The 26557-nt window shown below is 32.3% G+C and overlaps 1 protein-coding gene across 2 annotated transcripts in view; it reads right to left on the bottom strand.

Moving 5' to 3' along the window:
* The window catches only part of LOC129802401 (alpha-tubulin N-acetyltransferase), a 65052-nt gene extending 38539 nt beyond the window's left edge, over positions 1-26513 (bottom strand). Inside the window, exons 1-2 of one of the 2 annotated variants that reach the window (XM_055848178.1) lie at positions 26257-26513; positions 9557-10059 (exon numbers count right to left, since the gene is read on the bottom strand). In XM_055848178.1, the coding sequence (XP_055704153.1) occupies positions 9557-9660 (104 nt within the window). In that variant the 5' untranslated portion in view covers positions 9661-10059; positions 26257-26513. Of the gene's footprint in view, positions 1-9556; positions 10060-21827; positions 22145-26256 lie in introns of those variants that run through there. The other variant, XM_055848179.1, reaches the window with a different exon arrangement.
* Between the last annotated feature and the right edge of the window lie 44 nt (positions 26514-26557).

Raw genomic sequence — 26557 nt, 5'->3', positions numbered from 1 at the left:
TAACTCTAAAGCTTAAACATGCCTTATCTAAGAATTTGGGAAATTCTTTAAAAATATATTAATAACATAAATATATTAATATGATAATAGCGTGTACTGTACAGTTATAATTGATAAATGTAGTTGTTTGCTTTATTAATTTCACTGAAAAATTAGGACAAACCATGGTATGTCGACAATTTATAAATTCTACAACTAAATCGTACATCGTGTACATTAGAATAAAACAATAAATAATAAAAAAAAAGATTTAAATTTTTCAAATTCAATTCAAACTCACAAATTTGTGAAGTGAAATGAACATGACAGTCCCCAAATGAATTAAAGTGTTGCTAAAATCCATATTGATATTAACCCATGAAAATTCATTTACCTAATGATCTTTTAAACGTACCCAAAAGTTTATTAATATCTTTTTTTTTGCTTTAAAATATTTTTTAAAAGTTGCTCGAACTCAAAAGAGACAGGAATAATATTTCTAGTAAAGGGATGGGCGGGATAATTTGATGCATCTTAACGTTTTGTACAATTCTTTTACAAAATGGAATGTATAGTCAAGAATACATACTTTCTTATCAGATTTTTAAGAATACTGGGGGAGGTGGGGCTACTTTGAGCCGTAGAGTTACATTGTTATACTATTTTTTCGCCTAGTTCTAAATTGTTCTAAATTGTTCTGTCTGTCCAAATTACATCATGTTAAAACCCAGTTTCCTTTAGAATTATGAAAAAAAAATCGTATAACAATGTAGTCCCACTTCCCCCATAATAATCGGAGACAGTCAAAATCCCGAAAGGGCCAAAATCCCGAATGTTCAAAATCCTGAAATGGTTGAAATTAGGGTCGAAGGAACACCTCCTCGACAGGGAACCCTTTACACTTTTGTTAAAATGAAGAAATTTATTTAATGTATCTGGTAAAATGCAAGTAATATGATGTTTTTCTGTAATTTACCTAATCGAGATTTTGACCGGGACCCATAATAATATATAAAGAATTTAGAGAATATTGGTTAAAATCATCTAAATTAACCTAAATGTACTTTTCTATATACTGAATCATTAGGCTCGCGATGCCACGATTTAGAGCATCCCGCGAAAACCACTTTATTACGTCAGGCCTCTAATTTAAAATAATAGTTGATCACTTCCATATAATGTCTTTTAAATGGACAACAATTAAATTTATCTTTCGTGAGATCAACTCGATTTTAGACGGCCTCTAACATTGATGACGCTATTGTGAGTGCCACAGTGAAAGAAAATTCATGGATTGCAATTGAAGAGAAGGTAATATAAACAATAATCCGATCATATTTTATCCTTTAGAAAAAGTTTTATACGTTTGATACGTTTCTAATAGGGGTACTTGGAATCCACAACCTTTGTCCGAAAGGAATAAGTTGAACAGTATGAATATGGCCATTTATTTCTCCATTCTAAAAGAGCCTTTTTTGGATCAAGTCGCAACAGGTGATAGCAAACTGATATAATATCGATGGCTCAGAATGCTCAGAATATAAAACGAATAAGTCGCGAAATGCCAACTTTACAAGAGAGTGATTTCAAGCTGAGATTTTACATGCTGAGTATAGGATTTTTAAGATTTGAATCCCCTATAACTTCGAAAATAATTAACTTTTCCGAAAAGCAAAAAGAAACAATTTTGCAAAAAAAATCGACTTATTCGACTTATATTCTGACAAATACGATAAAACAATAGCTTCCACGGGCATGGGACTGACAATATCATCCCGTATCTAAATGAAAAATCTTTAAAATAATATATCATACCCTGAAATAAATTAGAAAAAATGTTTTTTTTGTAAAATAAAATTCTTAAAGAAGTCCTAACCAATATCTTTGTGCTAACCTTTCTGCATGGGCAACAGTTATTTAAATTGGTGAAATTTGCATCGTTCCAGAATACGTCCATAAGAGGAGCTAATTTCCTTCCTTGAAAATATTCACAAATGTCTTCAGTCACATCAATAAGAAATCTACGATACTCATTATTTGAGAATTTGTAAGACATTGTAAATCTGGGAAGAAGATAATAAATCAAATGCTGGCTTATAAAAGGGACAGATAATCCTAACCGGCTTATGTAGGTGAGATTCTTAACGTGAGCTAACTCGGAGTGCATGCAAATTCGATTTAGAGCTGAAGTTGGAGGACGCCATTCAATTATCTTGAATCAAATTCGTGAAATTATACAAATTTTGTATTTAAACCAAAATATCAAGGATTTGGATGAACTGGCACAAAAGTAATATATGGGTGAAATGTAGACCAGAATGTTCTCTATAATTTTCCCATAGAACATGATCTCATCGATTACTCAGAAGCCAAGATAAGCGAGGTTTTTTGTTTCTTAACTCGTTTTTTCATCCAGAGTTCCCCAAGTAGTCATTTGATGAACTTCAACTATATCAAAGAATTGTTGTATTTTGTGGGACTTTCCATTTAAAACCATATTTTAAGTGTCTTTGTGGAGTAGAGGCAGTCAAATTGGCATCTGAGTGATTTCAAAGCGTTATTATGGGAAAAATCAATTTTTTCACACTTAAACGGCAAAATCGTAGTGATAGCGTAGTCTGAGCGAAAAATGATGTATGGACGAAATGTAGAGACAAATGTCCTCTACAATTATGTCGAAGTAATCATCAAAATCGGTTCAGCGACAGTCGAGATAATTGAGGTTATGTGATATTGAAATTGGTTTTTCGACTGTGGCGCCCCTGGTGTTGGTCCCACGAAGTTCAAATATTCTAGAAAGTTGTAGCATTTGGTGAGATCTTTCGTTTAAGCCCTCTTTTATCAAAATCGGTCACATAGAACCGGAGATATGATTTTTTGAATTTCGTGAACTTTGACCCCTCATATCTCCGGTTCTATTGAAACCACAGTGCACATACGCACCATTTTGGAAACGTTCTAGACTGGGCTACAATACTAAAATTTCATTAATTTGCACAAAGGAATTTTTGAGAAAAATGATTTTGAATTTCGCTGAATTTTGAATTAAATTAGAATGCTATACCTTATTTTTCCAATGAAACAGCATAATTTTTCTTGTGGATTTAACAGATTGAGATAGGAACTTCAAAACTGCAGCGGACTCTCTTTAAATCAACGCTACGATGCAAAAGATCATCATTTTTTCTATTTTCCGAACTCTAAAAAGAATAAAATTCATTCAATTTTGGATAATTAAAATGATAATTTTATACTGGTATCAATCGGTTAGGTTATGAAAAATGATCAATAATAAATATTTACAAATTTTTATAAACTTTGTGGTATATGCTCGAACTCATCAGCAGCTTAATCAATTTCAGTTCAATCAATTTTTGGGGAAGAGAACATTGAAAGCACGATTTCGAGCACTCAACAAAGACTCTTCCATTCCGAAGAAACCTTTAACTACAAATTTATATTTAATTACTTGTACAGAATGTCATTTTAATGGACAAATAAGTAAACACTAACAATTTTAGATTCTCTTTGTATGATATTTAAGGCAAAACATTATGTTTTATTTTAAAAATCATGGAATTTAAAGTCATCCAAACAATGAACAATACAAGCGGGTGACACATAGGAAAATTTAACAAACGGATTGAATATTATAAACCAGTGATAGTTACAGTCGGATACAAATAAGTTACCAATTATTAGCCGGTCCATAACCGATTGGAACCGGTTCTGGATTGGGAGAAAGTCCAAGGCCTTTCCAATGAGTTCATCAAACATGATACCATTAACTTGATAAATTCGCAGTGTAGAGCGCTTTTTTATCTTTGACCTTGAAAACCCGTTATTAGGAATGATTCAATGGTATTTTCGTATTATGGACAAAATGTCCACCTAAAAAACCTCTAAAACGTATCCAAAAGTGAAGAAAATGAAGAAATGAAGAAAAGTTTTTAAGTAATACCAAAAAGCTTGGTTTTGGAGGGAAAAGGGACACACAGAAAAATTTAAATTTTAAATTTAAGAATATATAAGACTCCGGGATCTTAAATTGAACGTGAATCCCCGAAGCGTTTAAATTCAGAAGCTCTTTGCCAATGAAATGGGCTTAGAATCCCTATATCTTTGACGCTAAGAGATCGGGAGTTTAAATTGAGCATTAGCTAAAAAATGAAAAATGTCTTGAGATTTGCAAATTACAATTAAAACTATATGATCAAGGATTTTGGATTAGGGCATTTGCATTCATTGGATGGGATTTGAAATTAAATTCCTGGGTGTTTGTGTTTAAGAATTTTCCATTTTTCCGTATGGAGGAGTTGGGGTCTCTGCCATGGGTGTAGAAGCCAATTTATAGGGGGTTTCCCGGGTTCTAAGTCTGTATCTATAACCGTTTAGCCTCTTGAGGTGATAACATACAGACGGACAGACTGACAAACAGCGTGACATTATTTCTCAGAAATATACTGAAACGTGGATGTTCTCTCTGTGGAATTCGAAAAGAAAAAAAAGAGCAATAAAGTTGTGGTTACTTTTCTAGGACATTTACGCAGAGAAGTAGCAAGGGTTTCTGCCGCCCTCACGGGAAGATTATTGTACCTCCCTCCCCCAATTTTTTAAAAACTTTTTTTACTAAAGTTATTGCGAGTTTTCATTGTCGACGGCATCGACGAGGAGTATCCAAAATTTTTGCAAGCACTGAGAAAAAAGAGGGTGCGATTAACTTTTTTCCTCATAACTTTAACACTTTTTAGGTGTAAAAATATATCAACATTTTTTAATGTTAATTTTACACCTTTTTAAGGGTAAAATTAACATGAAAAAGGGTTACTTTAACCCTTAATACACCTAAAAAGCATCATATTTACACCGATTTCTGATCAATACTGCAGGGTAAAATTAACATTTCCGGAATGTTATTTTAACTTTTTCGGATTTCTCTCAGTGAGTGAATTTAAATATACACTGCAGTATGATGTAGTTTCAAAATTTCAATTAAAAAAAAACTGAAGGGCTTACGTAGGTTACCACCTCAAAATTTATTTCGTAATGCAATTTACGACAAATTTTAAGGCGATTTGTGATATTGGAAGACATTCTTCATTTTATTGGCCAAAAATCTACTCCAAAACTACCGAAGCTCTAATGGATTTGATCCGATTTGATTTTCATTAAGTCTAATTATTTGCTAATGAATATCAAATCACCAAAATACCAAATACATAGGAAAATAAATTTAGTTATGCCTCTAATTCCATAAAATATCAGCAGCTGGTTTTCTTTTAAGTTCTCCATAAACTTGAACAATACACACATCCGTTTTATCGAAACGATTCGTGATTTTGAGATCAAAACGATAGTTGCCAGATAGAATTCCTGGTGGAAAATTTGAAGATCGCCATACATAATCTTTAATATAATATTCCATACCCTAGAATAGAAAATAAATTACATATTGCAAAATATTCTAACTTTCGCACAAGTCTAACCTTCTTGATTGGACAACTCTTTTCCAAGTTGGTGTAATTTTTTAAGTCGTCCCAAATAATATCCAGAAGAGGAGCTACTTGCTTCCCTTTCAAATATTCACAAAAATCTTGAGAAATATCAATGAGAAATTTACGATACTCATTATTAGAGAATTTATAAAAAACTGTAAATCTGGCAAGAGGATAATAATCAAATACTGGAATAAAAGATAACTGCATCACGGTTGTTGTGCGATTTACCAACTTCACTGAACAGTTGAATTGCTCAGTATATCCAGTATAATCTAGACACTCTATCCTTTTAACTACTAAATCATACATGGACTGCAATAGAACACAAGAAAAGAAATACAAAAAATATAATTTATAAAATTTATTGCAATTTAAACTTACAAATTGTGATGTGTAATGAAGACAGGACAGTCCCAAAAAGAAATGAAGAGTTACCATTGTGAAATCCATGATTCAAATAAACTCATGAGAAACGTATAACAAATATAATATATGCTTTAGGTGGTTTGTTTACTTCATAATATTATTGGTTACAAATATTTTTTTATCAGTTGCTCAATCTCAAAAGAGACTGCAATTGTCAGTGAAAGGTACCATGCCAGATCAAGAAAAATGCTCCATAAACTAAGTTCCAACAGTTGCGGACATATTATTTTGCACACCCCCTGTCTAAGGGCTCCTTTAGTAAGGGGTATTTCACGTGACTCTATAGAGGTATAGAGGGTGAGTTCCGTGTAATAGAAATTTTGAATTTACCCTCAACGAGAGAAATCCGAAAAAGTCAAAATAACATTCCGGAAATGTTAATTTTGCCTTGCAGTATTGATCCGAAAACGGTGTAAATATTACCCTTTTTAGGTGTATTATGGGTTAAAGTTACCCTTCTTTCATTTTGATTTTACCCTTAATAGGTGTAAAATGAAAATTAAAAAATGTTGATATATTTTTACACCCAAAAAGTGTTAGTTATGTTGAAAAAAAGTTAATCGCAGCCTCTTTTTTTTATCAGTGCTTATACTTCATGCGAGAAACTCATATCCTCGATGCGAAAATAAAGTTTGGGCTTGAGTGTATCATCCGCACTATAGTGAGTGAAGAGGCTGGCTTGCTGCAGATATTCTGCTTGTGAAATTGGTACTCTTCTCTGTAACACCAATTCCTCCTCTGTACGCTTTTAGATGCTTAGAATAATTTCTCAAATACAGTCTTAAAATATAAGCTTTAGAAATATAACTTAGCTTCACTAAGTTGTTTTCAGACAATATTTTTCATAAAATTACGACAAAACATTGAATATTAAGGGCAAATGATCAATAAACCAATAAAATTGTTTGGTATTTAGGATTTCGGGACTATTGGGAACTAGGCTAAATCTCTAGGGGAAAGTACTCTCCCTTCGAAGGTTCATGCCATCGAATAATGTGAATTTATTTTACTCTTCCTAAGAGACTTGCACATAATTATCAATAATTGACAATAAACTAATAAATATTTAATAAAAATGTGTAAGTCTTTTAAGAAAACTATAAAAGAAAATTCACATTATTCGAAGGCATGAACGTTCGAAGGGAGAGTACTTTCCCCTACTCTGAAATTCATTTCATTTTTTGTTGAAATTAAATTTTTTAAACTTTGTGGGGTTTTCAATTGTTGCTGGACTTTCCTGTCAAATTCGTAACAATATTACGTAATACAGTACATCTTTGCAAGGATTATTAGTAAAAAGTTATAGCGAATAGGTTTCAAAACCTCATTTTATTTTGGGGCAATATTACGGAAGACATTCTGGCAGTTCTAGGAACACCGGAATTTGTTAGTATCCTTCCCTTATATATATTTTATTATCTGTACTTTTGGTGCTATTCCTATGAATAGAAAACAACAGGAACTGAGGAAAACAGTCGAGACAGGGACCACAAAAAAGTTGATAATCCAGAAGCGTTTGAGAAGACTAAAGTGGTAAAATAAAATGATCAAAAGAAAGATTTCCTTTTTTTTTCATTTTTCATTGGAATAGCACTGTTAAAATCATTATAACTATCATCAATTTTCAAAATAATTGTAGGTTAAGCTCTTTGAGATATGTAGTTCAGAACTTTAGGAGACCCTCCACCTCTTTAGTCAACACTGAAAATCTGAAGATCACGTTTATTATTTTTCAAAGTCAACAAAGGGAATAAAAAATAAACATATCTCAAAATTTCAACGTGTTAGAAGAGCTACCGTAATTTGTATTCTGCTCGTGCATTTTACTTATTTTTTTAAGTGAAATAGAGTGAAAAGAACATCTATTGACACTTTAAGAATTCGTGTCAGGACTTATTGACATCCTACTCTGTTTCGTTTGGAATACGAAATTCGAACAGTTATCCTTATATCCTTATCAAAAGACGCAGATTAATGAAAAAACGTTATATTACTTAGTTTTTATTAGATGCATTCAATAAATTTTAACATTTTGACAAGTGTCAATAGGGGTTCCATATTGAACGTTCCATTAAAAACATTGATATCATGCTTTCGAGCATTCAGTGAAAACTTTTGCCTACTCTCAAATTTCTAAAGTTAAAATTATATTTGATTGCTTTCATATAATGTCATTTTAATGGACAAAGCCAACACATTAAATATGTTTTATGTCGGAATTCTTGCAAATTTACTCGTTTAAAAAACAATACTGCAAAGGAATGGGAAAATTGGGTAATGTGGTCAAAATATTCAGAAAACAGATAAAATCGGGAGTAAACCTGAATCAGATTATTTTAGATAAAATTCTTAATGTCACTTGAGAGAAATCCGAAAAAGTTAAAATAACATGCAGTATTGATCCGAAATCGGTGTAAATATTATGCTTTTTAGGTGTATTAAGGGTTAAAGTTTCCCTTTTTCATGTTATTTTTACCCTTTAAAAGATGTAAAATTAACATTAAAAAATGTTGATATATTTTTACACCTAAAAAGTGTTAAAGTAACTTTTTTTCCTCATAACTTTAACATTTTTTAGGTGTAAAAATATATCAACATTTTTTAATGTTAATTTTATACCTTTATAAGGGTAAAAATAACATGAAAAAGGGTAACTTTAACCCATAATACACTTAAGAAGCATAATATTTACACCGATTTCTGATCAATAATGCAGGGTAAAATAAACATTTCAGGAATGTTATTTTAACTTTTCGGATTTCTCTCAGTATGTATAAGAAAAAATAGCAATGGATGTTCAGAACTCCCCTTGTGGGAAGGTCTAAATTCTTTTATGGAACGTTTCTCTATTTTAAGGTTATTTTTAAGCATAACCTCACATTTTTAACTAACCTCTTAGACAGATAAGAAAAAGAGGTATGAAACAATTCGATCTATAATATTTCAATATCTTAACTTCACTCATTTTAGAACACTCTCATAAAGTTCCATTTTTGGTGTAATTTAAAAACTTATCTTGACGTGACACAAAATAACCTCACTTTTCATTTCGATTCATAACCTTACAAAAACTTTTTTACGCTTTAAAAATGCGCAATTAATAATTTAATTATTCGAAAATTATTTTTATTCGTACTTAAAGCAAAATTTTCTCAAAAATACCTATCTATTGAAACGGAAATGCATGTGTTAGGTTGTTAGTTTATTTAATGCTATCACTTCACAATTCATTAACCACGTGGCATAAAATTTATAGCACAATTATTTAGAAAATATTTCTGTTCCAAAAAAATTCAGCATTACAAAATTATTCTGGAATAAAAATAACAAATAAACATGGCTGTCAAATTTCCAATATGGCGTCAGTCAGTTGTACTAAATCAAATGAATACACATAGTTTTCTCTAGGTATTTTCTGTAGACAGCTAGATAATCGCTACAGAACATATGACATTTGACCACAAACAATTTTTTAGCGTCCAGCGCTCTCCAGCGGAAAGTACGCAAATTATTCTACTTTTCATTTTCATTTTATGTTCGAATTGACTCTCAAAAAATTTCGAATTTCGAATAAGTGTTGTTTTATGAATGTACGGAGGCATATTACAATTCGAAAATTAATTTAAGGAAAAAATAGGAAAAAAATGACTTACAGGACAGCTCGTCGATCCTCATAGTATCCACTTGGTAGAAGAGTGTTGGTAACTTTGATAATCGGCGTCTTAAAATACTGTGTCACATTGAATCGAAATTCCATTTTTGTGCCTTTTGTACTTGTTTTCCTTTCTTTCTTCTTTTTCAAATATATTCCTCTTGTGCTTGCTCTAGATCACAATTTTTTTGCAAAATATCTCAAATGAATAAAATATTGCACGAAATGCCATAAAAAGAATTTTATATGTGGCTTCCTTTTTTTCTTTTCCTTTTTTGCCTTGCAAATAAATATTGCAACTTTCCTTAATTCAAGTATATCACTTCACGTAGACACATCATGACTTTCTAACTGAGTTTTTAATACTGATGCATGTCGTTGTTAGTTTGGCAAAGATAAGAATATGTATATATATATATATATATCTCCTCTATGGTAAGATTCTCAGAGAGATGTGCAAGATGCCTCTGGATGAATCACTCACGGAGAATTTCCAGCAAATGTCTAAAAATAGCAATAACAGAAAAATTATGTTCAACCTTTGTTCTTCCATTGCTAACGATTTAGCATATATGAAAAAAAAACTTTACACAATTTTCTCTCTCTGCATTTCCTCATCTTCTATCTTAACAAAAAAGAAATTCTACACAAAAGACGAAAAAAAAACCTAGAAAGTGGCTCATGATTTTCTTCATGACAATTTCTTCTTAACAGACTGGAACAAACAAAAAAAAATAGACACAATCTACAGAATTGTCTCAATTTGCTCATTAACTACACCGTCAATTGGCAAATTTGCGGTGCTGCAGAACAATTACACATTACAGCTTATTTTTTACACTCTCCTTCCTGCCATTCTAGTCCTTCTCTTGCCACCCAACAGCGGAAGTTTGAATGTAGGACAAGAGGATTTTTGTTTGCAGAACATTAATAACATTTTCAAGAACACATTCTCGTTCTTATATACATTCAACACCACTTTTTTCTGCTTCATGAAAAATCATTTATAAATACGAATGAGAAAAGCAAACACAAGTTGCATGATTTACTTTTTTTATGTTGTAATATTTCGACAAAAAGATTTTTCGTGAAATCAAATAATTGCAATCAGCATAAAATTTTCATTAATGCAACAAATATCTTGAAGTGTTGAAATTTACAATGATGTGTAATAGTGTTAAATTAGATGCTAATTAAAGGTAATTCACAAATCACACTCAGAATGTTTACGTTTTAGCCGTTTTTGGAACATAAAATTACTCTTGTTATCAAATTTAGAAAATCCTGAAGCTTTGACCATAGATAGGATTAATTTATCAAACGCAACATTTCATTATTCAAAAAATGTAACTTATTTTCAAAGTTAAAAAAAAAGCAAAAATTATTTGAATACACATGATAAAGATAATCTTACTATTTAATATTAAAGGTAATGGAGGAGTGGGATAGCTAAGGATCTCTGAGCAAAGTGGCCAGGTTCGATTGCAGCTTAGTGCTATTTTGTCATTTTTTCCCGCATGTGGAGCATTAGTATTACTTCTCGAACTCCACGGAGAGAGCAGTATAGAATCCCTCGATTTTTTCACCTACCAAAATTTCCACCTTCCACCCCCCGGAGACCACTTTTGTCAACAAATCTTCAGGTTTTAGACGATTTCTGAGAAATGTCGTCACGCTGTTTGTCCGTCTGTCCGCCTGGCTGTCGCCAGCTCTAGAGGCCAAACGGTAAGAGATAGCGACTTGGGACTTTGGGGGACCCCCCCAGAATTCGACCCAAGGATCGTTGACATGCCCCTCATTTGCCCCCCCCCCCCCCTTGCTCCTCCCTTGCTCCTCCAAAACCATGTTTTTTTTAGGATTCCCGAAAATGCGTCGTGCGATTTTTTTTCATTTCTGAATATGTTTTAGAGATTATCCTGGCGGACATTTCGTCCTTATACGAAAATAGCGTTGAATTATTCCTAATAACGGTTTTTCAAGATTAAAGGTTAAAAAGACACTAGAGAGCGCATTTATCAAGCGAATGGGGTCATGTTTGGGCTCGTTGGAAAATTTTTTGAATCGGTAATGAACCGGTTCATAACCGATAAATAATTTCTATACGAAAATCAATTCCATTTATTTTTAAATCAATTTTGGAGGATCTTTTGAATGATTTATGAATCGGTTCAAATCGGTTGATAACCGCTGAATGATAAATGATGCGAAAGTATTTTTGAGGTATAGCATCTAAGTCACGAGTTCGAGCATTGCGCAAAGCCTGGGACACTTAGCCACCCCTTTTTTCTTATACGGAGGTTTAGGTTGTTAATCCTGTGCTCCGTGGAATCAAGTGCAGTGAAGTTTACTGGATTGCAAATCTAAATGGAATTCGAACCTGGGATACTTGAATGAGAGAGCGAGTACTCTACCACTTCACCCATTGAGTGTCTAGTAATGTCCAGTTTTAAAAAATGGTCAGTAAATGAACTGTTCTAATTGAAAAGAGATGAAAATTCAATATTTAACATTGAATTGAATTGAATTTTATTGTCGTCTCTGTTCTTTTCCCACCCCTCATGCGGCCATCGCCGTATTAGAGTCGATTCCAACCTCCGGGATGAAAACGATGGAACATCCTTTCATTGGTTGTATATTTCGGAACCGTACATATGCACGTATGAAAATTATTCATTCAAAAAATTGTGACAAGTTTTAAAAAGAAAGTATTTTTACATGTTGTAAAAATTATTGCAATAGGGCAGACCGGAGATGTTTTTGACAGGGCAGTTTGGTGGGAAAAACGATTTTTTAATTGATTACCAAATTAAATGGAATTAAACCATTACAAAGTCGTAGCCGACATAATGATATATCTTAATTAAAAGAATGGAAATCTTCAGTTTTATTGTTTAGGCTCTACTAACAATTCCTAAAAACTTTCTCAAAATATTGTTTATTATGTTTCAGTTTTACTTCTCGAACTCAAAAGGAGAGCAAACAATGCGTTTTTTTTTCAACTTTTTGCCGCTCTGTGGATTAAACGGTAACAGATATCAACTTGCGGTCTTCGGTGACCCACAATAATAAAAAAAACATTATCTTCAGACTTTTCTCCATTTTCCCTCACCCCCCCCCCCCCTACATCTTCACCAAAATCATGTTTTTTTTGTTTTGGTTATTTCGAATTATTATAGATTTCTTACGTTTTCGGATATGTTTTAGAAGTAGCCTAGGCGAACATTTCGTCAAACCATGACCAGAAAAATAACTATTTTGAAAGTTAAAGAAAGAGCTCATTTTTTAACCGATTTGATTGAATTTGTATTTATTGGAAAGGTATTGAAATTTCGAACCCAGTTACATCGGTCCTCATCGGTTAAGTAATCGTAATTGACTTACTTTTCCTGATTATCCCTGCGTAAGCATATGTTACTAATGTCAAAAAACATTCTAACATGCACACTTCATGCGAAAAGTTAATTCACGAACAGCTCTATCTCGTGAGTTCCGTAAAGCTGGGACTCTTTGCCATCTTTTCTCTTTGTAGTATAACTATAAATAATCAAGATTTGGCTTCATTATCAGTTTGCAGAATATTTTGGGAAAATATTTTCATAAAACTTGCAGACGGGATGTAAATGTGATGTAAAATTTATGTAAAATCGTAAATGGTGCGCATATCGTTTTACTGTCAAAATTATTAATTTAATGCGGTTTCCTGGTGTCCAAATATATGAAAAACTGTTGAAAAAGGTGAAAAAAAAACATTCTATTGAAAGAAAGAGGTTTGTAAAATTAGTTCGAAAACATCTCTGGAAAGATGACTGTTAGGATTTAGAGTGTAATAATGAAAATGATCCCGAGGAAATATTTGGCCCAAGGCTGAAGTTCCATGGTAAGGGAAAAGCCGCGTCTCGAACATCCCCTTTTTTGTCCCACTGTACCCCAGACATTGGGGACGTTAGGGACAAAACGACACATTAAAAATTTTCCCTTTTCCTTCAAAGTCCATTTATTTTCTGAATTTCATCGAATTATTTTTTAAAGTTTTAAAATTCTAAAGTTGAAAGTTCACGAAAAAGTGCCAAATATCCCCGGTCGCCCCTTTCAATGATTTAAGGCAAAAAACTGTAGTTTCTTCAATATTTCAGGTTAACAATATTTATAAATGTGTTTATTAAAAGTATTTCTAAATTCATTATTGATATTTTAAAAATTGAGCAGAATTTTGTCAGTTTTTGTGCCTAAAGGCGTCTACACATTGGGAGCAATTTTCGTCAAAAAATGCGTTTTTGATAGAAATTTGACGTTTCCCCCTACAACGCTGCAGGGAATTTCCTTCAAAAAGGCAATTTTTGACAAAAATTGTTCCCAATGTGTAGAGGCCATAAACGGAATTGCTGCAGCTCTTTTATAATTTGTAATTTTGAAATAATAATGAAGAATGGATCTGCTTGTGATATTACTATGGGATAGTCTATACGTCTAGACAGACTATTCTGAACTCTCCTATACCCTTTCACATCTCACAAAAATAGTACGATAAACTAACTTACAATTATCTCTTTCGCCGCAAGAGGCGCTGGTCCCAGGAAGGAGGCATTACGTCTCAAATTTCTAGGTTACCTTAGCACAATATTTGTATATTTCTATAAAGTTGTAGTTTTTCTCATAAATGTCTTTTCATGAAATAGCTTCACAAACTCCTAACCATTCTTAAAGAGTTAAAATATTTCTATGCCTTATTTTCTTATAAAAACCCCAATAAACAAAAAAATTATTTTAATTGGTTTTTTGGTGATATATTCTGCAATTTCCTTTGTAACAATTTATATTTTCTTTCTGTATGACTCTTAACATTCTTTTCTTGCCCTCATCAACTTCCTCTTTAGCATGAGAGGTGAGAAATGATTGATGTACCTAAACATTGTTTCTTTTCTGTCCACAAGCAAAATTTCCAAATAAAAGCCTATACCAACAGCGACACACACAATAATAATAATATGGTTTGATGGAGAAATGAGAGACATAGAAGAAAATCACCAAAGAGTTGAGCAAAAATGACAGTTTTATAAATATTTATAACATCCGTAGAAAAAAATATCAACAAAAACACCGTTTCTTTTTCTACTATAATATACAATAGCAGAAAAAGAAATAGAAACAATTGATGGAGAAATATCCAACAAAGTGGAAATTATCGATTTTCTTCAGTTCAAATGGAGAGAAGTAAAGTAATAATTAAGAGAAATTATATTTTTGACAATTTTTCAATAAAAAGAGGTTGATGTATTTTTAATTGGCTCAATCACAGTTAATATTAGTAACAGAGAACATCTCTTCAAAAACGACACAAAACATTGCACATGAAACGGGATTTTCATTGGAAGTTTCCTTTGGTTTGTGGCATAATATAAGAATAATGTGAAAAAAGAAAAGAAATTACGATGAAACGGCATAATATCTCTTAAGAATCAACATATATTCTTTGTACAATTTCATTGAAGGAAAAGTCTCTACAGGTTTTTATTCTTTCACACCTTAAAGCTATTGTATCAAAAAAAAGAAACAAGCGCGCGTGGTTGGATGCTTTAAGAGATTTCTTATCTATCTCTCTCGTAATGCGTACAATTTTTAATTCATATTTAATTCTTCGGCATATTAAACTCTCGAACTTAATTTCAGTGTCTCTCTACCAGCGAAACATTTAGCTACTTTATGTCTTTTCTTCTGGGTTCATCAACGGTTACAAATTCACGAGAGCGTGTAAAATTGTGCAGGCGACCAATGACCATGTTTGAATGATTCAATTTTAAAGTGAAAATTTTCATTTATTCTGCCATATTCATGTTCATATTCGTTGTTCACATGGCTGGAGGCGCTTTTTAACACAACTCCCAAACTATAAATTACGTTAATCATTTCTTTTTGACGAAGAATCCAAAAAAAAGTAACACGATAATGGAGGCTCTTTTCTCAATCATTTTCCTTTCTCGAAAAAAATCCCTGACTCACTTGATGATTAATGAAAAACTTACTTATAGAGAATAGTGCATTTAGATTTTAAGATTATTTTCCTCATTATTGGTTATTTTGATAATCTTACATTGTTAAGGGGCATTGTCAAATTACTATAAATCAATCTAATTAAGTACTTAAAGAAGATTCAAAGTTTAATGACTTTTTAAACGGTATATTAAGTATATTAACTTCTAAAACTTGGCAATAAATTATCACTTTCCAAAGAGATCATATTTTATTTAATTCATAACTAAAGGAAAATTACTTTAATTTATTACAAATTTTATTATATTATTTTTATTACTTCATTAAATTGCAATATCATCATGTAATAACATGCAATAAGTGCTTTCACTTTATTCCATTTATTAAATTCTAATAGGTACACTGAGAAAAATTAGAATCTAATTCGTGTATTGAAAATTTTCTTTTTATTTTCTAATTAATAGCTTGCAAAATCTAATAGACAAACAATAAATTCTCCTATTCAGAAAATTGTCAATTCTGATTTAATTTGTACAATTTCCGATTTTCTAATCTGTAAAAGTCCATTGTAGGCTGACTATAACGCCTAGTACAATTTACTATGAAAAATATATATATGGAATTTTCCACCGTTTTGCACTGGAGGTTGGTTACCAACGCTAAGACGGCGGTGGACGCTGAAAACTACATGGGATCTCATTAAAACGAAACTGTAAACTTCGAAACCATTTTTGATGAATAATTTTATCTATTATATTTAGCTAATGTTAATTTGTATCGGTGGCAGCCAAAATCCCGAAAGCCAAAATCCCGAACGCCAAAATCCCGAAAAGGCCAAAATCCCGAAAGCCAAAATCCCAAATTTTCAAAATCTTGAAAAAGATTAAATTATATGAAGGAAAATGTTTAGAATAATTTTCTAAGACACAGAAGATTTCCCTTTGCTTCCAGCAAGCGCGAGTGCAATCGTGGAAGTAGCTATGAAACTTTTAAGAATTCGGGATTTTGGCCCATTCGGGTTTTTGGCTTTTGGGATTTTAACCGGGACCCAATTTTTACAATTTCCATTAGGGTAACTGTGCCAAATTTCGGCCAGCTTTCAATTTCGGCCACCTTTTTTGTTCCTCGAATTTCCATGAACTTTTAGATTTTACGTACTCTAGAGATTATACAATGCAAAAGAATAACAAAAAATGTAGCTTCGACAAACGAAGTGACGTGAAAAAGATATTGGAGGAATTCCTGAAGGGCAAGGAACTATGAGAATGAAGGTGGCCGAAATAGAACACCAAAGCTATGTATATTTTTATTCATTTTAAAATGTATTCAGAATGATTTTAGAGTAAATAAAGACGGTAAACTCTTTACAAGGTTCCAAGCAACACTCTTTTAGAAGAAAAAATTAAAAAAAAAATCAATTTGAATTTAAAATATTACATTTCAAACTTGAGACTTTGACGCTTGCATGAAACTATGCCGAAATTTGGCACACTTACCCTAAATCGATATAGACTTGGGAAAGTTGCCTTTTAATTTTGAGGTTAGGTTCAAATATAAAAGTACCTAATGAAACCATTTATGGTATAGTTCAAAAACCCCTAGTTTTAGATAATAAAAGTTTAAAATTATTTAAATAAAATTTATACATAAACTATCCAAAATTTAATAATTTGATTTAAATAAATTACATTCTAAAATTTAAGGTTATGTTTAAAATATCCTACTAATTTTATTTATATTTTAGCTAATTCTTTGGCTAAATATTAGAAAATATTTGAATAAAATTATGCTTATTGGAATCCAACCAAAATGAGCAACAATTTAATTCAAAACAAAAGATTGAAGAATAGCAACTTTAGAGTTATGATAAACTTTTTAGTTATTTCAGTCTGCTTACCCATAACTAAATTGTAGTACGATAAATATAACTGTTTTAAAATATCATAGTTTTCAACTAAGAATTTTTGAAATTTTCTATCAAAATTATAAATAGTATTTACAACATTGAGGTTATGTTTAAAAACTTCTTCAAATTTTCGTTCTACATGAAGAAAAAAAAATGTGCTAGTTAAAGCTTTAAAGCATTTAATATGTGTATTAGCACACGAAATAATCATATTCTAACAGTTAGAATAGAACATTTAAAACAAATACCTTTAAGGTTATATTGAGATTATAGTTCTAATCACTTCAGTGTATTGTGTAAATGCATTATTATAGTTGTTGTGCGGTATAAATGTTTTAAATATCGTAGTTTTCAACTCAACATTTTCATTTTTAATCAAAATTATGAATAATATTGACAACATTGAGGTTATGTTTAAAGAAAGCTGCAAACTTTTGTGCTACAGGATGAATTTTGAAAATAATCAGTATTTCAGAGCTTTAAAACATTGAAAGGGTTTATTAGCAGCACTAAATAATCATATTCTTGCAACTAGAATGAAGCATTTATGATTCACATCTTTGAGGTTATGTTCTGAAAGTTCATCTGATCTTAACAACAGCTTTATTGCGATTTAGTTTTATTAACATCTTCTATAACCAATCAATAGCATTTCCACCTTTGAAAATAGAAATAGCATATCAATAAATTTCATTGCTGATCTATTTTCACACTATTTTATTGCAGAATTTAATTACTTTTACTCCACTGAAGTTGCTAAATCGTAAACCCCACAAAGATTGTCTCCTCTCAATTAATAAATACGCACTATTTTGCACGAAACTGTAAATTATATTCTCTTCAGCTAAGCCTAAGCACGCAAAGGATTTATTAATGAATAAAAACGAGATTAATTCTACCTACATTCGCAATCAAAGAACAGCGAGAAAGACTTTGCAGAAAACTTTAAGCTGTAGAAAGCGAATGAATATATGTATGGTAAAATAATTTCAAAACCTGTGATCACGGGAAATTAATACAAGAACAAACATCTTCTCACGATCATCTTGTTATTTAAATAGTAATCTTTCTTTCTTTCTTTTTTCACCGCCTCAAAGAAATACTTTACGGTAAGTTTGTTTCAACCGATATTCATCCATTCAACAGGTAGAAATATCAATATGTGAAATTCTAGATGTTTAGAGAGCGAAGATCGTCAACAAATCAAGCACAACACACATCAAGATTCCTACGCAGAAGCTTCAAATGCAATAAATGTTTTTTTCTTATTTGCAAATATTCTCAAAGAACAGAATTCAATGCCCCTGACAGCCTTGAGGATTATTCAAGAGACGACTTAAGTGCAACAATGTGACATAATATCGATTTTCCTTTAAATCCATTGAAAGTATTACTCTATTCCTGATAGATTTTGTTCATAATTGCCGCTAAATAGAAAGATAATTTAATAAATCTAAGGTTTTTTTTTAGTACATGCAAGTTTCGTTTAACAACCACTAGCAGCACTTGCATCTCATTAATATAAAACGTTGCAAAACGAGGCGGAAAGATTAACTCCATATTTTTTCAAGAAAAGAATTTTAGTCCCATTCTTGGCATTCCGACGAACTTAGCGTGTTCTAAAAAATTGCAAGGTAAATAAATTGTTTTTACATTGTGCTAAAATTAAAGACGACTTAGGTCTTCTAGAAGACAAAAATCTATCAAGATAGACTTACTTTTGTTTGCTAACAAGTTTAAGAAAAGAGTAAGACTGATTTTCGCGCTATTCTCAGCCTTCTAATGAAACTATGTGTTCTAAAAATTATAGTTCTAAAAATTAGCTCAATATAATGTCTAAAATTAATTTAAAAAAGTAGGTCATCAGGAAGTATAAAACTACGAAAATTTACCCATTTTTGTTTGATAACTTTGGCTTAAGGGCCATTTTTGGTATTCTGACGAACTTTCCATAATTTGCAGGGAAATTGGGGCACTAGTAATCTCGGGGTAGTTGTAAATACTGCGATATTTTAAGTTAAATAACAGATTTAAGAGGAGAAGACCTATACGAATTTATAGTTAGTATAGGGATCCTTGTATCCTGAATAAATAGTTGGCAAAAGTTCCAGAAAAGTAAACAAAAAATCAGTGTTTACAACTACCCCATATATTTTTTTACAACTATCCCATATATTTTGTTTACAACTACCCCATGTCATTTTTTCATTAATCTAATTCTTTCTATAAGGATACATGTTGAAATTTCATACCCCAAAGGATACAAGGGTGTCAATATGTCATGCCGAGTTCTTACAGTGAGTGTCAAGGTGTTGATGTTTTACAAGCAGTGCCGCATTTAGGTGGGCTCCCTGAGGACATGGCGCCGGCACCTACACATTTTAGGGGCCTCTACATTTAATAAGTCTACCATGGTTATAATTGTCAGAAAATAAAAATTATTACCAAAAAACTGCAAATTAAATTTCTATTAGCGATTAGAGCATTTATTTTTTACTAGCCATTTTTTATTTTTTACTGCTCATTTTAAATTCTTCACTGATCACTTTTTAATTTTTTACTGATCATCTCGAATATTTCTGCTGCTCGTTTTTAATGTTTTACTGACCACTTTTTAATTTTTTTCTGAACGATTTTTATTTTTTACTGCTGATTTTATATTTTTTTGCTTATCACTTTTTAATTTTTTCAATGATCTACTCGAATATTTCTACAGCTCATTTTTAATTTTTTGCTGAACACTTTATTTTTTACTGCTCATTTTTAATGTTTTACTGTTTTTTTTTAAATTTTTTACTGCTCGTTTTCAATTTCTTACTGACCACTTTTTATTTTTTACTGACCAATTTTTGTTTTTTATTGATCATCTGATCATGTTTTATTTTTTGCTGATCACTTTTTATTTTGTGCTGATCATGTTTCACTTCTTACTGACCGCTTTACATTTTTTACTGACCGCTTTTCATTTTTTACTGACCGCTTTTAATAAAATACTGCTCTTTTTAGTTTTTTTTACTGCCCATTTGGAATTTTTTGCTGACTAAATTTGACTGACAGGTTTTAAGTAAACTTAGATTTACCTGTAGGATTGAAAAGCATTATATTGTATAAAATCTTAAAGCTGTCGCACTGTTGGAAAATGTAAAATTTTTGGGGCCCCCAGAAATGGGCATTTGGCCTCAACATTTCTAAATTCGGCCCTGTTTACAAGTCCTTAAAATTAAGGCATTGCTTTAAGTACTTATTAAGTACTCCTTTATAAGTACTTAATGTGTTAGTCGGGATGTATTATATCATTGTTATCATTGCATTTTCATTAACAAATACAAAAAGCAACGAAGACAAAAAGTACTACTTGCACAATTTCCGAAGAAACGACTTTAGCGCCATTTTCGGTGTTCTGCCGAACTTTCCATGTTCCAATTTTTTTTAATGTAACAAATTATTTCATATTTCCCAAAAATTATTGAGAAATATTTTTATGTCATCCGGAAGCTAAAACCTAACGTAATTTATCCATTTTTGGTTACTAACCGAGTCCGTGAATCATTTTTAATTTATTTATTGGTGAACTTGAGAAGCTATTTCCATGAACGTTTCTTCGTCAAACCCCACCAAAAAAGCCCAATTATTATCATCCAAAAATTTCCCAATTTTCAACTCAATCGCCAGTCAATTAAATTAATCTGTGACCTACAAACTTTTCGTCTCTTTTTGCCTGAGAGAAATGACAGAGAGTCTCAAATGTTTTGAGAGTGAAATTATGTTAAAATAAAACACTATGAGATTGCTTTTTTTGGGCAATCTTCTTTTCAGCCCGCAAAGAAAGTTTCCATTTTGGTATTATAGATCTTAATTAGTTTCTCTTGATCGCAATGAGATAATTTTTCTCATTGTTGTGCTAAAGTTTTTAAAATTACATTGAAGTATTATGCAAGTTTCGCGTGGTTATTTTATCGTGTTTCCTCGTCAATTTTTCCTCAATGATTTCTTATATACCCATTGCTCATCGCTTGGAGTATTCCAAGCATATATACAAATATGACTCACGAAGACATAACACCTCAATTTTAGCTAAAAGGTAAAAATTGTCTGATGTCAGACTACTATAGCACTAAACTCCCTTGAAGAAAACTTTTCATATAACTCTTTGGAGAGGTGCTTTAAAATTCCATCAACAATAGAGAGAAGGTAAAAGACACGAATGATCTCTCACATCTATACACAGCAATTTTCATCTTTTTCTTTTTTTATTAGGTTTATTTTATTGTGTCGTGCAGAGATTTTTTTTTCAATAAAATATAATAAAAATCAGCCACAAATGAAAAACCACACAATATCATGCAAAAATTTCACACATTCTACCCATCAATCGTACCTTAAACTATTGTCTCTCCACTTTCTGGAATATTTTTCCCGCCTTTTGAATCACAACAACAACACAACTACTACTAAATGATTTATCTCAAAATCCCACACAAAATCTCAAATCTGCGAAGGTGGTTTAAGAGCACTTTTTTTTTCTTAATCCAATAGGAAAACCTTTTTTAAAACTCGTCGCGCGATTTTTGCCAAACAGACACTGTATTGTGCACTTGCTTCTCTGGCAAATAGTCAAGTGAAACTGAAACTCTAGCGTGTCTTTTGGCCTGAGAAAACCAGCCGAGCAAAAAGCCGCTACTTCTGAGCCTCTCAACTCTTTTGCAAGATTTTTCAATTGGGTGGGATATATTGCTCTTGAGTATAGATGCCGTTTGGCTGAACGCGCACGAGCTCTCCAGGCACACTCTCTCGATGCCAATTGTGTCTGGTTTGGTCAATTGAACCTCTCTCCTCATCATCAGCAGAGTATGGGGAATGCAATTCAATGAATTGCTGATTTTCCCTGCTCCTCCGCAAATTCCTCTCATATAATCTTTATTCCTGTCGTCAGATTTTGTTCTTGTATTGGGAGCTGAAGTGGCACCAAGTACCAATTATTTAAAACGGCGGCGGGCGGCGTGACGCCATTAAAGATAGGCTTCGTTAAGTTTAACAACAATTTTACGAGAAATTTGAGAGGCTACTCATAAAGATCATCGGAGAAAAAAAAATGTGATTCCTGCTTCATAAAACACAGAAAATATGGAGTTTTTCACAGTTTCTGTTTCTGTCGTGATGAAAATTACGTTTCTATGATTCTTTGATGATTTTACGTGTTTTGAAAATTAATTCTGTATGATTTTATAAGTGTTTCCGGATTTATAGAAATATTTCTGTGTTTCTTGGGTGTGCATATTTACACGATTTTAGTAACGTCTCTGTCTGCTTAAATTTTTTGAAGGTACAGTAGACTGTCAAATTCGGGCATTTGGGACCGGAATGTCACCCGAAAGAGAGAGAAATTCGGGCGTCAAACTATTTGAAATGCAACAATTTTTTGTTTATCTGCACAGTCATATTAAGTTTACGTACTCATACTTATTGTGAATTGCATTAAAACTTCAAAATAATACAAAATCACATCATAATATTAAGGCAAACCAAGGCAAATTTAGGCATATTTGCTTCATTCGACACTCATAGTCAAACTTGAAATATGTCAACAATCTGACTAAAATAAATTTATTTTAGTCAGATAACTTTAAATCGGTATTTTTCTTGAAATTATAAATGAATTTTTTTGCACAAATATTTTTTGTTGCTTTTGTCTGACTTGTCACACAAAAACTGGAGATAGCAACTAAACGAAAAATCAAAATGAGTTCAAACTTTCAAAAGATGTTAGTAAGACTATTACTGAGGACACTATAGCACTTTTAAATAAATAAAAACTTTGTAATCGCAGTAATTGTGATTTTTTTGAAGACCGCCTTGAGACGGGCTTACCTGATTAAGGGTTAATTCCGATACGATTAAAATAATAACTGGATTTTCACTGGAATTACCGTGGACTTCGACTGGATTCCACTGAATTTCCACTGAAATTCCAGTGGAATTCCACTGGACTTCCAATGGATTTCTCCAGGGTTTTCACAGGAATTCCACTGGATTTCCACAAGATTTATAAAGGATTTTCAATGGAATTTCACTGGATTTCCATTGGATTTCTCCAGGGTTTTCCCTGGATTATGGTAGCTGAGATTCTTTACAGTCAACCTCAGACTGCTTGCAACTTGGAATGCGTGAAAGTTCGACAACGAGTTGAACTTTCTGGGTAAAGAATCGCGTCAAGCAAACTGTTATTAGCAACCCCCTGGCAAGTTGCCTGAAATTTGAAGTCACTTTCTCATACTTCCAAATAAATTTATATGGGATTTTTTTTGCACTCGCGACCGTTACGCTAAATATCTATAAAGTGAGTTTTTTCGCATTACAAGGTACCTTACCGTATGGAGGGATAAATATACTAAATTTTTGTTTAAATACATTTTTTCTTCGGAACACTCTGAGCTGAGTCCGAGATTAATTTAGGAAATTGGCTTCAAATTGGCTGGATTTAAGATCTTTTGTAATATATTAAATTCGCTCCTTGGAAATTACAAGGGGTCAACTCACTTTTTTGCGATTTTGAGATTCTAATGCACTGAGAAAGACAATTTAATCAATTTTCAGATGATATAAGTCATTAAATTTCGTTATTAGAAAAGTTTTTCAAAATTTTAATCTTTTTGATTACTTGCATAAATTTGTTTGAAGTAAAGGGGCACAAAATATATTCATCGTCGAATTTTTTTGTGAAATAGGGGACTAACTCAAGCAAGTTGATCCCTTGTCATTCTAATTTCAGCAAAATTTGCACATCATTTAGAAGAACGACAAGGAGCTAACTCATTAAAAAACCTATTTTGAAAGGTAAATATATAAAAGTTTCGATGTTTATATTTGACATTAGCTCTGAAAAATGCGACCAGTTTTAGTGTAAATTTTTTCCTGTTTTCGTACATATTTCACGAGATATTTTCAAAACTACGTAGGTTGCCAATTTGGGGTTTTCGGTTGCCTCTTCGTTATTAAATTGGCTTTTATATTGTATTAGTATTTTTTGCTAATTCATTCTACAATGACAGAAAACAGCTAATAAACTCAAAAGTTTTTTTTGGCGCGCTAGAAACATATGGGAAACATAGGAACCCGTCAAATCATTGCTCTACCTGCCGATTTTACTCGGAGGTTTTTTGAATTTTAACGGTATATTCTAGTACATTCAGATAAAATCTGCAGATTCTCGGCAGTATTTCTCCCTAGAAAATCTGCATAACCTCCATCACTTCACAAAAATATTGTTGATTTATGAAGAAACTGTAGAAGTTATAAAGAAAATGGGATGCTCTGCTTAACAAGCATTACCGAGTACACATTTTAGATAAGTAAAAAGTTGCGAGCAAAAATACAAATTTCTTAAAAATCGCCAATTGAATGATACAAAAACACGAAATTTAAGTTGACTATTCTGCTTAAAGTTTTCACTTCACTATTCTCTACTTATAATACGGCGTCGCAGAATTCTTTCTTTTATATAAACACTGTGATATCACTAAGAATAACTCTATAGAATTTTGCAAACTTCAGTGAAAAATATTCCATCTTTTCTGACACAGCTGTCTGGAAAGTCTGAAATGTAGAAAAATCTACAGAAAATCGGCAAAATATCTACAGAAAGTCGTCAGAGTGTGCACCAGAGACCCAATTTTTGAAACTCTCACTCGCACCCGCGAGCTCTTTAGTGGCCGAGAGAAATCCACTCGCACACCCCGTAGATTCAAATCCTTCTGTAACGACTTCTTAATAACGTAAAGTACTCGTCGCACGTACTCAAGAATTTCCGGGGTGTGCGAGTCAATTTTTCTCGGCCACAAAAGAGCTCGCGGGTGCGAGTGAGAATTTCAAAAATTGGCCCTCAGGATTCGTCAGATAATCTGCAAAAATTTCTGACGAATTATGTCCCAAGCCCAAATAAAATTCGTAGGAATATCTACAGATTTCTCGGCAGATTTTCGTCAGAGGTGTAGATATTTTCTGCTGAAAACTTAAAGATATCTGACGAAATTATTTGACGGGAAATGTCGTGCCCCTGTTTATATTAGTGCTCATACAAAGAAAAAAAATAAATTGTTTTTATTGAGTCATTAAATTGAGATACTTATTTACACAAAGTTAAATCTTTCATGCTGTCTCCTGAAAAATGGCCGAAAATTAGTTGGCCCCTTGTAATTTCCCAGGAGCGAATTGTTCGAATAAATTGCAGATTGTTTTGACAAACTCAACGAAAGCAAATTTTTCCGCCTTCCAATAATTAAACGAAAAATCTATGTCCGCCTTTAGCCGCCATTCCAATTCAGCTCAGCCGCTTCCCGCCACTTTTGCTCGCATCACAAGAACACATGTACTTTTAATTTTAATCGAGGAGCGAATGTACAAAAAGAAGGCAATTAATTCTCCAATTGGCTTCGGAAGAGGAAGAGAAGCGTGCTGATTGAAATTGTCGCAGACTTTGTTTTGCTTCTGAAAACCCAAACAAATCAATTTCCATGGAATTCCTCTGCGGTTATATCAATTTGGGAGGAATGGGTAATTGGAATTTGACCCCTTTTTCGAGGAAAGTGCCCCAAAATTCAGCTGAAATCCCTGCCAATTCCGAGGAGAAGTTGCCCCAGAGAGCGCAACGCGAAATTGCAAAGTTACTAGGAGAAGGCGAACTTGATACACCCAAATATGTCAACGGCTATATTTGGGACGATCAAGGGCATCAACTTGTACATGATATTGAATAATAAATAGTCAATAAATGCTTCTTTTTTTATCGAAGAAAGAAACACTTTACTCACTCTTCCATCCGGTCATTTTTCCATTCCCGCAGACACTTTCTTCTTGCACGGATTTTTTCAACGCTAATTTGAGGATTGTATTGCACTGAGGTAATTTAATTGATTCACAGAATTATTCACAACTACTTGTTTTAGCTACATTTACATAATTTTTCGCGGAAAATGGGTAAAAATTAGTTTTTTTGCGGAGTTTTCTCTCCTGTCGGCAAAGTGAACTACTTCATTCGATGAAATTCAGCGACTGACTGCAGCGCCATACGGCGACGGGGATTGAAAAGCTGAATGGAAGGAGCAACATAAC

Source organism: Phlebotomus papatasi, chromosome 2 (genome assembly GCF_024763615.1).
Source record: "Phlebotomus papatasi isolate M1 chromosome 2, Ppap_2.1, whole genome shotgun sequence".
Taxonomy (NCBI): Eukaryota; Metazoa; Arthropoda; class Insecta; order Diptera; family Psychodidae; genus Phlebotomus; species Phlebotomus papatasi.
Note: the sequence above shows the minus strand (reverse complement) of the source record. Positions and strands in the feature narration are given on the sequence as shown.